The sequence below is a fragment of the Crinia signifera genome, chromosome 11 (assembly GCF_055691185.1).
Source record: "Crinia signifera chromosome 11, ASM5569118v1, whole genome shotgun sequence".
Taxonomy (NCBI): Eukaryota; Metazoa; Chordata; class Amphibia; order Anura; family Myobatrachidae; genus Crinia; species Crinia signifera.
Genome location: NC_139227.1, coordinates 98,322,104 through 98,336,857, shown reverse-complemented (window position 1 = coordinate 98,336,857; position 14,754 = coordinate 98,322,104). Strand labels below are relative to the sequence as shown.

Below are 14,754 nucleotides of genomic sequence, written 5' to 3'. Positions count from 1 at the left end.
GCCCTTTTCTGGTTAACTGTGAGTAGATAGACGCCACCCACACAGAAAGAGAAATCGCCTCGCGCAAATCTGCAAATGGATCGCTAAGCGCAATCCACTTGCAAGTCCATACACAATTCCAGAACCAGTTTGTGCTAATGTAGCTCTGACCAGTCCACTTATCTGTGACGGAGACTGGAGGTCGGGCCTGATGTCACAGGGTGATGTCACAGACCCTCCCACACCTGGGCACATCTGCATTTTTCTGACACACCCAGAAAATGGCCTATTACCACCCCCATACGCCGGCTTCCTGTCAGTCAAGCTTTGCTTTTACTTTCCATATGAATGTTCTGTCACTATTCCCCCTTGCGCTTGCGCGATGTGTGCAGAACACCTGCGCAGTCATCCGATAATCGCTTGATTTGTAAATCTATTAAGTAGCGATCCATGCTGAATTAGATCCTTTGTGTGCAGCCTTTTTAGGATTCTTCTAGTCCTGTGGAAAATCAAGTTCCATTCAGTGCATGCTGGGACCTGTAGTTCTGCAGCAGCTTGCCTTCTTAGTCATTAATGCTACTCAGACTTCCGAATCAGGGAACTTGTAACATAGTCTGGAGACTGTCTCTAGCATCAGATGTCGATATTTACTCAATTAACTTGCACTCTCGTTTTCGCCATTGGCACAGCTCTCCTGGTGCACATTAATCACCTCTGCCGAGAATGTAATTAGCAGCTTAATTAGGATCACCATGAGCCTGTCCCCCTGAAACGCCAACAAGCCCCCACCTCCCGCCAAGCTCCCCACTGCAGCAGCCTCCCAGGGGGGATAAGGGAGTAACTGGGAAAATATTCAGGTCAGGACAGGAGAGGTGTCTGCGTGTGTTCTAATCACAGAGGCTGCAATAGCCGGGGGCATCGGAGGACTGGGGAGAGTTAAGTAGAACTTCAGCTATTTGACACACAGTGATTGGGCTGCATAATTAATAAGCAGCAATTAATTTAGTTAGCATCTGCATGATTAACTGGCATGTAACCAGTTGCCGGTGACAGGTAAAGTGTCCGGCCTCCTAGGAGAAGGACGCTGAGACTGTAAAAGCAGCATTATACGTGCGCTGTACTGTATACTATCTCAGTAAGAGAGAGCCTCTGCCGCACACTTCTAAGCTCTGCTTACTGCGATATGCACAAAGTGCTTGGAGTATGTAGGGTTCTCATCCACCCACAGCAAACTCTCTGTATTAGACAATAAATAATCAACACGTGTTCATTAATCAGGGCTGTAGCAGGTACTGTAGATGTGGCTGGAAGAATTGGTGGCCGTGCCAAACCATAGGAAGTGATTGTAATCAATGTGACTAGAGGCTGATATATACATGGACGCGTATCATGTGTCTGTGATACAGGGACATCTGGTGCTCGCAGCCTGACCTGTAACAGCAGCACAACCTATATGTGTATGTTGTTCAGATAGGAGGTCAGGTGCCCATTGTCACATCGCATCGTACCCATGATCTGGGCAGGGTTCAGCTCCCCTGTTCACTCACTGTTCCCAGTACACAGCCCCCTCTTCCCTCACTGTCCGCAATACACAGCTCCCTGTTCACTCACTGTCCCCAGTACACAGCTCCCCTGCTCACTCACTGTCCCCAGTACACAGCCCACGCTTCCCTCACTGTCCCCAATACACAGCTCCCTGCTTGCTCACTGTCCCCAATACACAGCTCCCTGCTCGCTCACTGTCCCCAATACACAGCTCCCTGCTCGCTCACTGTCCCCAATACACAGCTCCCTGCTCGCTCACTGTACCCAATACACAGCTCCCTGCTCACTCACTGTCCCCAGTACACAGCTCCCTGTTCCCTCACTGTCCCCAGTACACAGCTCCCTGTTCCCTCACTGTCCCCAATACACAGCTCCCTGCTCGCTCACTGTCCCCAATACACAGCTCCCTGCTCGCTCACTGTACCCAATACACAGCTCCCTGCTCGCTCACTGTCCCCAGTACACCGCTCCCCTACTCACTCACCGTCCCCAGTACACAGCCCACGCTTCCCTCACTGTCCCCAATACACAGCTCCCTGCTCACTCACTGTCACCAGTACAACGCTCCCTGTGCCCAATACACAGCTCCCTGCTCGCTCACTGTCCCCAATACACAGCTCCCTGCTCGCTCACTGTCCCCAATACACAGCTCCCTGCTCGCTCACTGTCCCCAATACACAGCTCCCTGCTCACTCACTGTCCCCAGTACACAGCTCCCTGCTCGCTCACTGTCCCCAATACACAGCTCCCTGCTCGCTCAATGTCCCCAATACACAGCTCCCTGCTCGCTCACTGTCCCCAATACACAGCTCCCTGCTCGCTCACTGTCCCCAATACACAGCTCCCTGCTCGCTCACTGTCCCCAATACACAGCTCCCTGTTCCCTCACTGTCCCCAATACACAGCTCCCTGCTCACTGTCCCCAGTACACAGCCCCCTCTTCCCTCAGTACATAGCTCCCCTGCTCACTCACTGTGCTCAATACAGAGCTCCCTCCTCACTCACAGGGCCTTAGTCTGCTTGGTACGGTGGGACCGTATACGGGCGGATTGTTTTTTTTTTTTCATCTGCTAATGCGTAGTTTTCGCAATGCGCAGGTGCGGCGACCTCACACCGCTCACGGACGGGTATCTCCGTGCGAAAAAACCTGTCCGCAAGAGTACGTACGGTCATTGCAGGCGCCATGGGGGCGTTTTTAGGGGAGTGGCCGGAATAATGAGGAAAACTGGGCGTAAACATGGGCGTACACGGGGGTGTGCACCAAAAACAGGCGGACGCCAAAGATAGCTCCAGACCACCCCTAGAGATACCGCATGAGAGCGGACGCCTGAGTCTGCTAATTAACACTGATTACTACACCTGAATGTAATAAGCAATGCTGCAGCCTATTAAGTCAAAACCATTATTTCACTACCTGCAACCCACACACAGCCCTCAAACACATTGGAAGCTTATCTTTCTACACTTCTCAACATGTAAAGGTTGGTTTCATTTTAGGTAAGATTCATTCTAAGACCTGCTTATATATGTCAAGGTAGTTATTTTATAACCATCTACACCCATTCATTAAGTGTTTTTGTATACTTTAAAAAGCAGGACACTCAATTCACAGAAGTCGACATGTGTCAACTTTTTCACTGTAACACCAACATAACTTAATTTAAAAGTTAAACCAATGTGGGGACACATAGATAGTGATTAAAATCCAACATTAGAACATAATAAATATACATGTAATGAGGGTTAAAAAGTTGTTTTTATTAGGGTGTTTATTAAGGTAGACAATTGAGTTAATAGAAAACAATTATTGAATAACAGTTAGAATAATTAATTAATTGTCTTAATTATAATTGAAAGGCAAGATTTGCAGTGCCATATATGTGAAGGGTATGCCACTGTGCACGGACGTACGCTCACTCTCACGATCGGTTAGACAGACTGAGTTTTTCCATTGAAAAAAGGCGAGACCCGTCCGTGCACTGTGGTGTACACTCAGATATACGGAAGATGTCGGTGTGAAAACGGACAAGACCCGTCCGTATACGATGGCGTACGCTCTGTTGTACGCCAGTTAACGGTGTCTAATAGGAGACCCGTCCGTATATGATGGCGTACGCTCTGTTGTACGCCAGTTAACGGTGTCTAATAGGAGACCCGTCCGTATATGGTGGCGTACGCTCAAGTGTACGCCACTCCCCATTGTCGGTGTTTGTGACCGTCCATATGCGGCTGTTCTGTGGGCGGACTTACGCTCACCGTCCGCGTACTGGAAACGTACGGTAAAAAGGGCTGTACGTACGTTTCACCGACCTAACCAGAATAGGCCCACTGTTCCCAGTACACAGCCCCCTCTTCCCTCACTGTCCCCAGTACACAGCCCTCTTTTCCCTCACTGCCCCAGTACACAGCTCCTCTGCTCACTCACTGTCCCCAATATACTGCTCCCTCTTCCCTCACTCTCCCCAATACACAGCCCCAACTTTCCTCACTGTCCCCAGTACACAGCCCCCTCTTCCCTCACTGTCCCCAGTACACAACTCCCCTGCTCACTCACTGTCCCCAATATACTGCTCCCTGTTCCCTCACTCTCCCTAATACACAGCCCCCTCTTCTCCCACTGTCCCCAATACACAGCCACCTCTTCTCTCACTGTCCCCAATACACAGCCACCTCTTCTCTCACTGTCCCCAATACACAGCCCCCTCTTCTCTCACTGTCCCCAATACACAGCCACCTCTTCTCTCACTGTCCCCAATACACAGCCACCTCTTCTCTCACTGTCCCCAATACACAGCTCCCTCTTCCCTCACTGTCCCCAATACACAGCTCCATGCTCACTCATTGTCCCCAATACACAGCCCCAACTTTCCTCACTGTCCCCAGTACACAGCCCCCTCTTCCCTCACTGTCCCCAGTACACAACTCCCCTGCTCACTCACTGTCCCCAATATACTGCTCCCTGTTCCCTCACTCTCCCTAATACACAGCCCCCTCTTCTCCCACTGTCCCCAATACACAGCCACCTCTTCTCTCACTGTCCCCAATACACAGCCACCTCTTCTCTCACTGTCCCCAATACACAGCCACCTCTTCTCTCACTGTCCCCAATACACAGCCACCTCTTCTCTCACTGTCCCCAATACACAGCTCCCTCTTCCCTCACTGTCCCCAATACACAGCTCCATGCTCACTCATTGTCCCCAATACACTGCTCCCTCTTCCCTCACTGTCCCCAATACAAAACCCCCTCTTCCCTCACTGTCCCCAATACACAGCACCCCCTTCCCTCACTCTCCCCAATACACAACCCCCTCTTTCCGCACTGTCCCCAATACACAGCACCCCCTTCCCCCACTGTCTCCAATACACAGCCCCCTCTTCCCTCACTCTCCCCAGTACACAGCCCCCTCTTCCCTCAGTACATAGCTCCCCTGCTCACTCACTGTGCTCAATACAGAGCTCCCTCCTCACTCACAGGGCCTTAGTCTGCTTGGTACGGTGGGACCGTATACGGGCGGATTGTTTTTTTTTTTTCATCTGCTAATGCGTAGTTTTCGCAATGCGCAGGTGCGGCGACCTCACACCGCTCACGGACGGGTATCTCCGTGCGAAAAAACCTGTCCGCAAGAGTACGTACGGTCATTGCAGGCGCCATGGGGGCGTTTTTAGGGGAGTGGCCGGAATAATGAGGAAAACTGGGCGTAAACATGGGCGTACACGGGGGTGTGCACCAAAAACAGGCGGACGCCAAAGATAGCTCCAGACCACCCCTAGAGATACCGCATGAGAGCGGACGCCTGAGTCTGCTAATTAACACTGATTACTACACCTGAATGTAATAAGCAATGCTGCAGCCTATTAAGTCAAAACCATTATTTCACTACCTGCAACCCACACACAGCCCTCAAACACATTGGAAGCTTATCTTTCTACACTTCTCAACATGTAAAGGTTGGTTTCATTTTAGGTAAGATTCATTCTAAGACCTGCTTATATATGTCAAGGTAGTTATTTTATAACCATCTACACCCATTCATTAAGTGTTTTTGTATACTTTAAAAAGCAGGACACTCAATTCACAGAAGTCGACATGTGTCAACTTTTTCACTGTAACACCAACATAACTTAATTTAAAAGTTAAACCAATGTGGGGACACATAGATAGTGATTAAAATCCAACATTAGAACATAATAAATATACATGTAATGAGGGTTAAAAAGTTGTTTTTATTAGGGTGTTTATTAAGGTAGACAATTGAGTTAATAGAAAACAATTATTGAATAACAGTTAGAATAATTAATTAATTGTCTTAATTATAATTGAAAGGCAAGATTTGCAGTGCCATATATGTGAAGGGTATGCCACTGTGCACGGACGTACGCTCACTCTCACGATCGGTTAGACAGACTGAGTTTTTCCATTGAAAAAAGGCGAGACCCGTCCGTGCACTGTGGTGTACACTCAGATATACGGAAGATGTCGGTGTGAAAACGGACAAGACCCGTCCGTATACGATGGCGTACGCTCTGTTGTACGCCAGTTAACGGTGTCTAATAGGAGACCCGTCCGTATATGATGGCGTACGCTCTGTTGTACGCCAGTTAACGGTGTCTAATAGGAGACCCGTCCGTATATGGTGGCGTACGCTCAAGTGTACGCCACTCCCCATTGTCGGTGTTTGTGACCGTCCATATGCGGCTGTTCTGTGGGCGGACTTACGCTCACCGTCCGCGTACTGGAAACGTACGGTAAAAAGGGCTGTACGTACGTTTCACCGACCTAACCAGAATAGGCCCACTGTTCCCAGTACACAGCCCCCTCTTCCCTCACTGTCCCCAGTACACAGCCCTCTTTTCCCTCACTGCCCCAGTACACAGCTCCTCTGCTCACTCACTGTCCCCAATATACTGCTCCCTCTTCCCTCACTCTCCCCAATACACAGCCCCAACTTTCCTCACTGTCCCCAGTACACAGCCCCCTCTTCCCTCACTGTCCCCAGTACACAACTCCCCTGCTCACTCACTGTCCCCAATATACTGCTCCCTGTTCCCTCACTCTCCCTAATACACAGCCCCCTCTTCTCCCACTGTCCCCAATACACAGCCACCTCTTCTCTCACTGTCCCCAATACACAGCCACCTCTTCTCTCACTGTCCCCAATACACAGCCCCCTCTTCTCTCACTGTCCCCAATACACAGCCACCTCTTCTCTCACTGTCCCCAATACACAGCCACCTCTTCTCTCACTGTCCCCAATACACAGCTCCCTCTTCCCTCACTGTCCCCAATACACAGCTCCATGCTCACTCATTGTCCCCAATACACAGCCCCAACTTTCCTCACTGTCCCCAGTACACAGCCCCCTCTTCCCTCACTGTCCCCAGTACACAACTCCCCTGCTCACTCACTGTCCCCAATATACTGCTCCCTGTTCCCTCACTCTCCCTAATACACAGCCCCCTCTTCTCCCACTGTCCCCAATACACAGCCACCTCTTCTCTCACTGTCCCCAATACACAGCCACCTCTTCTCTCACTGTCCCCAATACACAGCCACCTCTTCTCTCACTGTCCCCAATACACAGCCACCTCTTCTCTCACTGTCCCCAATACACAGCTCCCTCTTCCCTCACTGTCCCCAATACACAGCTCCATGCTCACTCATTGTCCCCAATACACTGCTCCCTCTTCCCTCACTGTCCCCAATACAAAACCCCCTCTTCCCTCACTGTCCCCAATACACAGCACCCCCTTCCCTCACTCTCCCCAATACACAACCCCCTCTTTCCGCACTGTCCCCAATACACAGCACCCCCTTCCCCCACTGTCTCCAATACACAGCCCCCTCTTCCCTCACTCTCCCCAGTACACAGCCCCCTCTTCCCTCACTGTTATGCAGCCCCCCCTTTCCACCACTCTCCACAATACACACTCCCACTTCCCTCACTTTCAATTGCTTGGATATCTTTTTATATCCCTTTCCTGTTTTATACAGTTCAGTTACCTTTTCCCGAAGATCCTTTGACAATTCTTTTGCTTTCTCCATGACTCAGAATCCAGACACATCAGTGCAGCACTGGATGAAAGATGCAAGGGTCTTTCAGGAGACCAGAAACTCACTGACCTTTTATACTCACACACACTGATTACAAGCAAACAGATCACAGGTGAGGATGGTTACCTTTAGTAGCCATTCAAACCCGTTTGTGTCAACTTGTGTGCATGTTATCAGGCCAAAATCTCCAGGGTATGTAAGCTTGTGATCAGGGTCTATTGTCATTATGATTTAAAAAGAGTAAACACAGTTGTTTGACAATAAATGGCTTCACCCAACCACTAACCATGAGTGAACGAAAAGTTTGTGAGTTATCCTTCATATTCTCTGACAAGGGATTGCCCCAATACACTGCTGGTATATGGCCACCTTTACAATGAGCTGATTGGCTGGTACTTTATCACTTTGCAAGCTTAGTGCATCTGCCTCTCAGTCCCTTTATACTAGCGAGAAGCACTGACTGACGCCGTATCGACACATATTGTTGGTGGTAATTCTGCATCTGCAACCCTGGCCCCGGACTCTTCCGCAGCCTGGACACTGAGACCCGCGGCCGCCCTGCCCTTAGTCTCGTCCCCCCAGGGGGGGCATCTTCTCCCCCTCCTGATTTTTGCTGTCAGATATGTTCTGCTTGTGAAGTAGCTGCTTGATTACCCATTGCCATCAGACAGACGCATTCATTCTGTCACACGGGCTATATTTAGAGCTCTCTCCCTGACAGATCCCCCGGTAAACAGACGCTGATTGCTCCGCTCCTGTGGCTGTGACTCGGGGATGATCGCGCACATGTCTGCGTTGCTTAATTCCACTTTCAAAATAGCCCCCGTTGGTTCTGTGGTGGAAGCCCCTTGGTCGCTCATCTTGGTGGATCAGTCCGGTTTCAGCGCTGAAGCCACTGCGGGATCAATCCAGGACAGGTGGAGTATTATTAGTGCAGCACTGGATGTTCTGCCAGTGTGCAGTAAACATGTTTTTGTGTCTTTTGTTTTAGAATGTTACCTCTTCTGGAATACGCTTCCCCTGAGGTGCCCCCGCGTTAATAAGGGAGCACCTCCAAATAGAACTGTATCTGGCACAGTAAAAACAGATGCATTGGTTCATAGATTGATCTAAACCAGGGATCGGAACCTCCAGCTGTTGAACTACATATCCCAGGCTGCAGTTTTAGCATGGCCAAAGAGCAAAACTAGAGCAGGGCATGCTGGGATCTATAGTTCAACAACAGCTGAAGGGCCAAAGGTTCCCCATCCCTGTTCTAAACATTACCTGGCAATTCAACATCAATGGTCTTTATTTTTGCAAAATCACTTCAGGGTTGGCGCTACCACCGGGTGAATGTAGAGTGCCAGAATGAGATAATGTCTGAAGGGTAAACAGGCAGTAGCTCCTTACCTACTCATTGGGTCGGATCGGCACTTACAGTTACCGGTCTGGGGAAGAAGGGTGTTTGTACAGTAGCCACCAAGTGGTGGCGTTGCTATACCTGTAAGTAGTAGTAGAGGCAGCTGCGCTGTTGCTAGCTGCGGCAGGGAATCATTTTTGTATAAGCTTATTAGGTGACAGAACTTTATAGATAAACCACAGTTTATCTATACAGGTTGTATTTCCGAATATGCAATTTCCCTTTCAATATGTTTTTTTATCCTCATCAGTTTTATATCCGGGAGAGGCCGATGCTGCAGTGACTGATGGTAACACGCCCATCATAAGAAGCACGTGCTTAGAGACCCGCGCTGCGCCTACGCCGGAGACCGCGTCAGATGAGGTACTGTAGACGTTCTTGCCGCTGCCTATTATGGTGCCATTAATTCAGCGTAAACACAAGCGGTCTGTATAGGGCGGTACCGGAGTCAGATGCGTCTTGTGGGTTTAAGCAAACGTCTGGTGCATGGTAGAAGAAAACGGTGACTGCGCACGTAGCGACTCAGGCGTACATGCATAGGGCGCTGAAGATCGTGATGCTGCATCCTCAAACGCACCTGCAGATCACTGAAGCTGGCTGGATGCCATATATTTGCACAGTAGCCCCGGCCATCTGTATTTCAGGTCCTGTGTTGTAGAACCCCACGCGGGACCCCAAAAGTCTGTGGAGATTTCTTCCATCCGTCTCTGCAACCCTCCTGTCTTGCATGCCTGGTAAAATATCCTGCCCAGCCTTCTTTGGTGCCCTAACCTGCATGCCCTGATGCCATATTGTCCTGAGTGTTTTGGAACTCTCCTGCCCACCCTTCCCTGGTACCCTACACTCCAGTATACCCTGAAACCCTTCTATCCTGAGTGCTCTGGAACTCTCCTGCCCAGTATACCCTGAAACCCTTCTATCCTGAGTACTCTGTAACTTTCCTGCCCAGCCTTCCCTGCTACCCTACACTCCAGTATACCCTAAAACCCTTCTATCCTGAGTGCTCTGGAACTCTCCTGCCCAGCCTTCCCTGGTACCCTACACTCCAGTATACACTGAAACCCTTCTATCCTGAGTGCTCTGGAACTCTCCTGCCCAGTATACCCTGAAACCCTTCTATCCTGAGTACTCTGTAACTTCCATGCCCAGCCTTCCCTGCTACCCTACACTCCAGTATACACTGAAACCCTCCTGTCCGGAGTGCTCTGGATCTCTCCTGCCCAGCCTTCCCTGGTACCCTACACTCCAGTATACCCTAAAACCCTTCTATCCTGGTGTGCTCTGGAACTCTCCTGCCCAGCCTTCCCTGGTACCCTACACTCCAGTATACCCTTAAACCCTTCTATCCTGAGTGCTCTGGAACTCTCCTGCCCAGCCTTCCCTGGTACCCATGTGCTCTTTATCACTCATGTCTCACATGCTCTGGGACCATCGTCTTACATTTTATTTGGAACCCTCCTATCCTGTATGCTCACTGACCCTCCTGCTCGCTGAATACTCTGGTCCCCTCCACCCTACTGAATGTTTTGAAACCCTCCTGTCCTGCGAAATGCTCTAGAACCCATCTAATAATTGCTCTGGGACCCTCCTGTCCTGCTGAATGCTCTAGAACTTTCCTTCCCTACTGAATAATCTCGGACGCTACTCCCCTGTTGAATACTCTAGAACTGTCCATCCTTGCTGAACGCTTTGGAACCCCCCCCAGCTCTGCTGAATGCTCGGGAACCCTCTTGTTCTGCTGAATTCTCTGGGACCCTCCTGTCCAGCTGAATGCTCTGGGACCTTTGTGCCATGCTGAATGCCCCGGAACCCCAGTATTCACGGCAGAGCAACCTCTCCTGTCACACAAACTTAATCCGTTATATCGTCTGCCTCGGCTCACGGCTTCATCTTTCAGACAGATGGAGTGTTCCAACAAGCCAAGCCAAGAGGTTCCTACACTTGTAGTTCAGTTAGCATAATGCATGCAGTGATGCAGATAATGCACAATTTACAGACCGGCACACTTTATACTGATATCATTAGATTCTTGCAAGTTCACATCCCCCCCCCCCCCCCCCCCCCCCCAATAGTCACATTGTAATGTCTGTCACTGGTTTAACATTTCAGTGGGGAATGTAAACATATTATATGAGCAGCGGCTGAACACAGCAGAACATATTAAACTGTCATTTGTGGGGAATTATTGAAGTCTTTCAAGCAACTCGTTACTCCGTATCAGCCGCTGGAAATTAAATTGTTCTCAGTGTCTTTATTTTAAATGTTAACAAAACCTCAAAATAGTGTAATTCTGTAGAGGTGCCGGATCTACACTGAGAGGGGCAGTGGCAGGTGCTGAGTGGGGGGTGGATCTGTGCTGAGAGGGGGCGGTGGCAGATGTGGAAAGGGGGGCATATCTGTGCTGAGAGGGGGCCAGTGGCAGGTGTGGAGAGGAGGTGGATCTGTGCTGAGAGGGGGGCGGTACAGATGCGGAGGGGGGGTGGGTCTGTGCTGAGAGGGTGGCGGTGGCAGGTGCGGAGAGGGGGGTGGATCTGTGCTGAGAAGGAGGCTGTGGCAGTTGCGGAGATAGGGGTGGATCTGTGCTGAGAGGGGGACAGTGACAGGTGCGGAGCGAGGGGCAGATATGTGCTGAGAGGGGGCCAGTGGCAGGTGCGGAGAGGGGGTGGATATGTGCCGAGAGGGGGGATTGATCTGTGCTGAGAGGGAGGCTGTGGCAATTGAGGAGAGGGGGGTGGATCTGTGCTGAGAGGGGGGCAGTGGCAGGTGGGGAGCGAGGGGCAGGTATGTGCTGAGAGGGGGCCAGTGGAAGGTGCTGAGTGGGGGCGTATCTGTGCTGAGAGGGGGCAGTGGCAGGTGCAGAGAGGGGGTGGATCTGTGCTGAGAGGGGGCCAGTGGCAGGTGCTGAGTGGGGGCGTATCTGTGCTGAGAGGGGGCAGTGGCAGGTGCGGAGAGGGGGTGGATCTGTGCTGAGAGGGGGCAGTGGCAGGTGCGGAGAGGGGGTGGATATGTGCTGAGAGGGGTGTGGAGAGGGGGGGTGGATCTGTGCTGAGAGGGAGGCTGTGGCAGTTGCGGAGAGGGGGGCAGATATGTGCTGAGAGGGGGCAGTGGCAGGTGCGGAGCGGGGGTGGATCTGTGCTGAGAGGGGGCAGTGGCAGGTGCAGAGAGGGGGTGGATATGTGCTGAGAGGGGTGTGGAGAGGGGGGGTGGATCTGTGCTGAGAGGGAGGCTGTGGCAGTTGCGGAGAGGGGGGCAGATATGTGCTGAGAGGGGGCCAGTGGCAGGTGCTGAGTGGGGGCATATCTGTGCTGAGAGGGGGCAGTGGCAGGTGCAGAGAGGGGGTGGATCTGTGCTGAGAGGGGGATGGTGGCAGGTGTGGAGAGGGGGGTGGATCTGTGCTGAGAGGGAGGCGGTGGCAGGCACGAAGAGGGGGGTGTATCTGTGCTGAGAGGGGGTGGATCTGTGCTGAGAGGCGGACGGTGGCAGGTGCGGAGAGGGGGGGGGGGGGTGGACCTGTGCTGAGAGGGAGGCGGTGGCAGGTGTGGAGAGGGGGGTGTATCTGTGCTGAGAGGGGGGCAGTGGCAGGTGCGGAGCGAGGAGCAGATATGTGCTGAGAGGGGGCCAGTGGCAGGTGCAGAGAGGGGGGTGGATATGTGCTGAGAGGGGTGCAGTGGCAGGTGTGTGTTCCTCAGTCTGCTGGAGCTGAAAAGGGATGGGCATATTGATCTTCAGCAGGTATCAGTGTTTGCAGCTGTACTGATGTTGTGTTACTGTGTAGTTGTGTTGTGTTACCACGTTGTGATGTTGTGTTACCACGTAATTACTTCCTAGACAGTGGTCTATATTTCTGAGCGTAAAGCAATCATTGGGCAGCATGGTTGGCATAGTACAGTAGTTGGCATCACTGCATCGTGGCGTTCAGCTCCCAGTCATGGCGCATCTATGAGTGCATCTATATTATTCAGATCCCATAGCCTTTGCTGTAGGATGCACAAAGTACCAATTATCAGTCATTTGCACATGCGCCAAACGTGTTCCGCTCATGTGTGAATGGGCCTTGCATTGTAGCAAGTGACCCGGCGTCAGTCTCAGACTTGTGATGTCCTCCATTTGTTAAAATGGAGGTATGTCATTGCCGTTTAGGGGGTGGGAAGAAGCCAGGGATCTCTGCCGATGAACAGAGACTTCCTGCCCTCTGGGAAGTCCGGTTTGCAGGGCACCATGGGCCTTATTTTGGTTCATTCTTTCTGACAAAATCCTTCTTAGATGGGCAAAACCATGTGCACTGCAGGTGGGGCAGGTGTTACTTGTGCAGAGAGAATTAGATTTGGGTGGGGTTTTACTTCAAAGTGAGATCTATATTGCAGTGTAAAATAAAGCAGTCAGTATTTTCCCTGCACAGAAACAAAATTACTCACCCAAATCTAATTCTCTCTGCACATGTTACATCTGCCCCCCCTGCAGTGCACATGGTTTTGTCCATCTAAGAAGGATTTTGTCAGAAAGAATGAACCAAAATAAGGCCCCATATGTGCCGCGAGCCACCCGGTGGTGACGGATTGGATGCTGCGATCTAGGAGTGAGATCGGATCACTTCTGCGGCAGGAGACTGCTTGTGATAGAATGAAGAATCCTCTGACACTGTATTACTATTACACATCTAACCATCTTCTCCCGCCTCACGTCTCACATCTCCCCTTCACAGCACCTGGGCGATGAGGTCCGGCCCTTCTCTCTGGACCAAAGCTTTGACTACGACTGTGTGACTCTGACCCCGAAATTTTCTGAGATGAAGTTCCTGAAAGCGAGGGGACGGTGGGAGGAGGAGAGCGCCGAGCAGGCCTGAGGCCGGCGTTACACATCCCGATGGAGTCTTGTTTACAGATGACAGGAATAAAGACGCACAATTCACAGCCAGTGTTACGAAATGAAGCTGCTAAAACAGATTACATGTAATTAGCGAGGCAGAGACCGCTAGCGAGAGTCGCACCATATTGAGTTCATATCATGTAATTAGCACACGGCTTGTGCCATGCTTAGCGGCCCCCCCTGATGCAGGTTGTCAGGTGCGCAGACAGTGCCCAGCTAGTGCCCCTCTCATGCTGCGGCTCCTGACTCATTTCCAATGGGGAAGTGTTTTTATTTAGATTCACGTCTGTGTGTTGTGCAGGGGTGATGCCAGCAGGGCTGCAGCAGCTTCTCGGGGTAGTCAGTGACACGCACACGGCAACAGCCACGCGGCAACCAAGTAACGCTTCAGCTATTGTAGTCTGGTGTATATATACTAAGCTCGCCTATAGAGTGTAAGCTTGTGAGCAGGGCCCTCCTACTGCTATGACTGTCTGTACTACCCAGTTTGTTCTATCACTGTTTTCAATTGGAAATTGCAGCGGAATTTGCTGCTCTATATAAAACCTCTAAATTATAATAATAATAAAAATTATACTAAGCCTTTGGTACATATACAGATATACGTGGTAGAGATCTATGCACAGACTCCACTGTAAATGCATTACCTCTCATTCCACTGCAGATGCATTATCTCCCACTCCACTGCAGATGCATTACCTCCCACTCCGCTGCAGATGCCTTACCTCCCGCTCCGCTGCAGATGCATTACCTCCCGCTCCGCTGCAGATGCATTACCTCCCGCTCCGCTGCAGATGCATTACCTCCCACTCCGCTGCAGATGCATTACCTCCCGCTCCGCTGCAGATGCATTACCTCCCACTCCACTGCAGATGCATTCCCAATACTGTATATTGTATTTCTATAG

At 51.0% G+C, this 14,754-nt stretch overlaps 1 protein-coding gene across 2 annotated transcripts in view; it reads left to right on the top strand.

The window, feature by feature from the left end:
- The window catches only part of IFTAP (intraflagellar transport associated protein), a 35,221-nt gene extending 20,780 nt beyond the window's left edge, over positions 1-14,441 (top strand). For both annotated transcript variants that reach the window (XM_083163851.1, XM_083163852.1), the window contains 2 exons: positions 9,232-9,344; positions 13,684-14,441. In XM_083163851.1, the coding sequence (XP_083019977.1) occupies positions 9,232-9,344; positions 13,684-13,824 (254 nt within the window). In that variant the 3' untranslated portion in view covers positions 13,825-14,441. The remainder of the gene's footprint in view (positions 1-9,231; positions 9,345-13,683) is intronic.
- Positions 14,442-14,754: the final 313 nt, after the last annotated feature.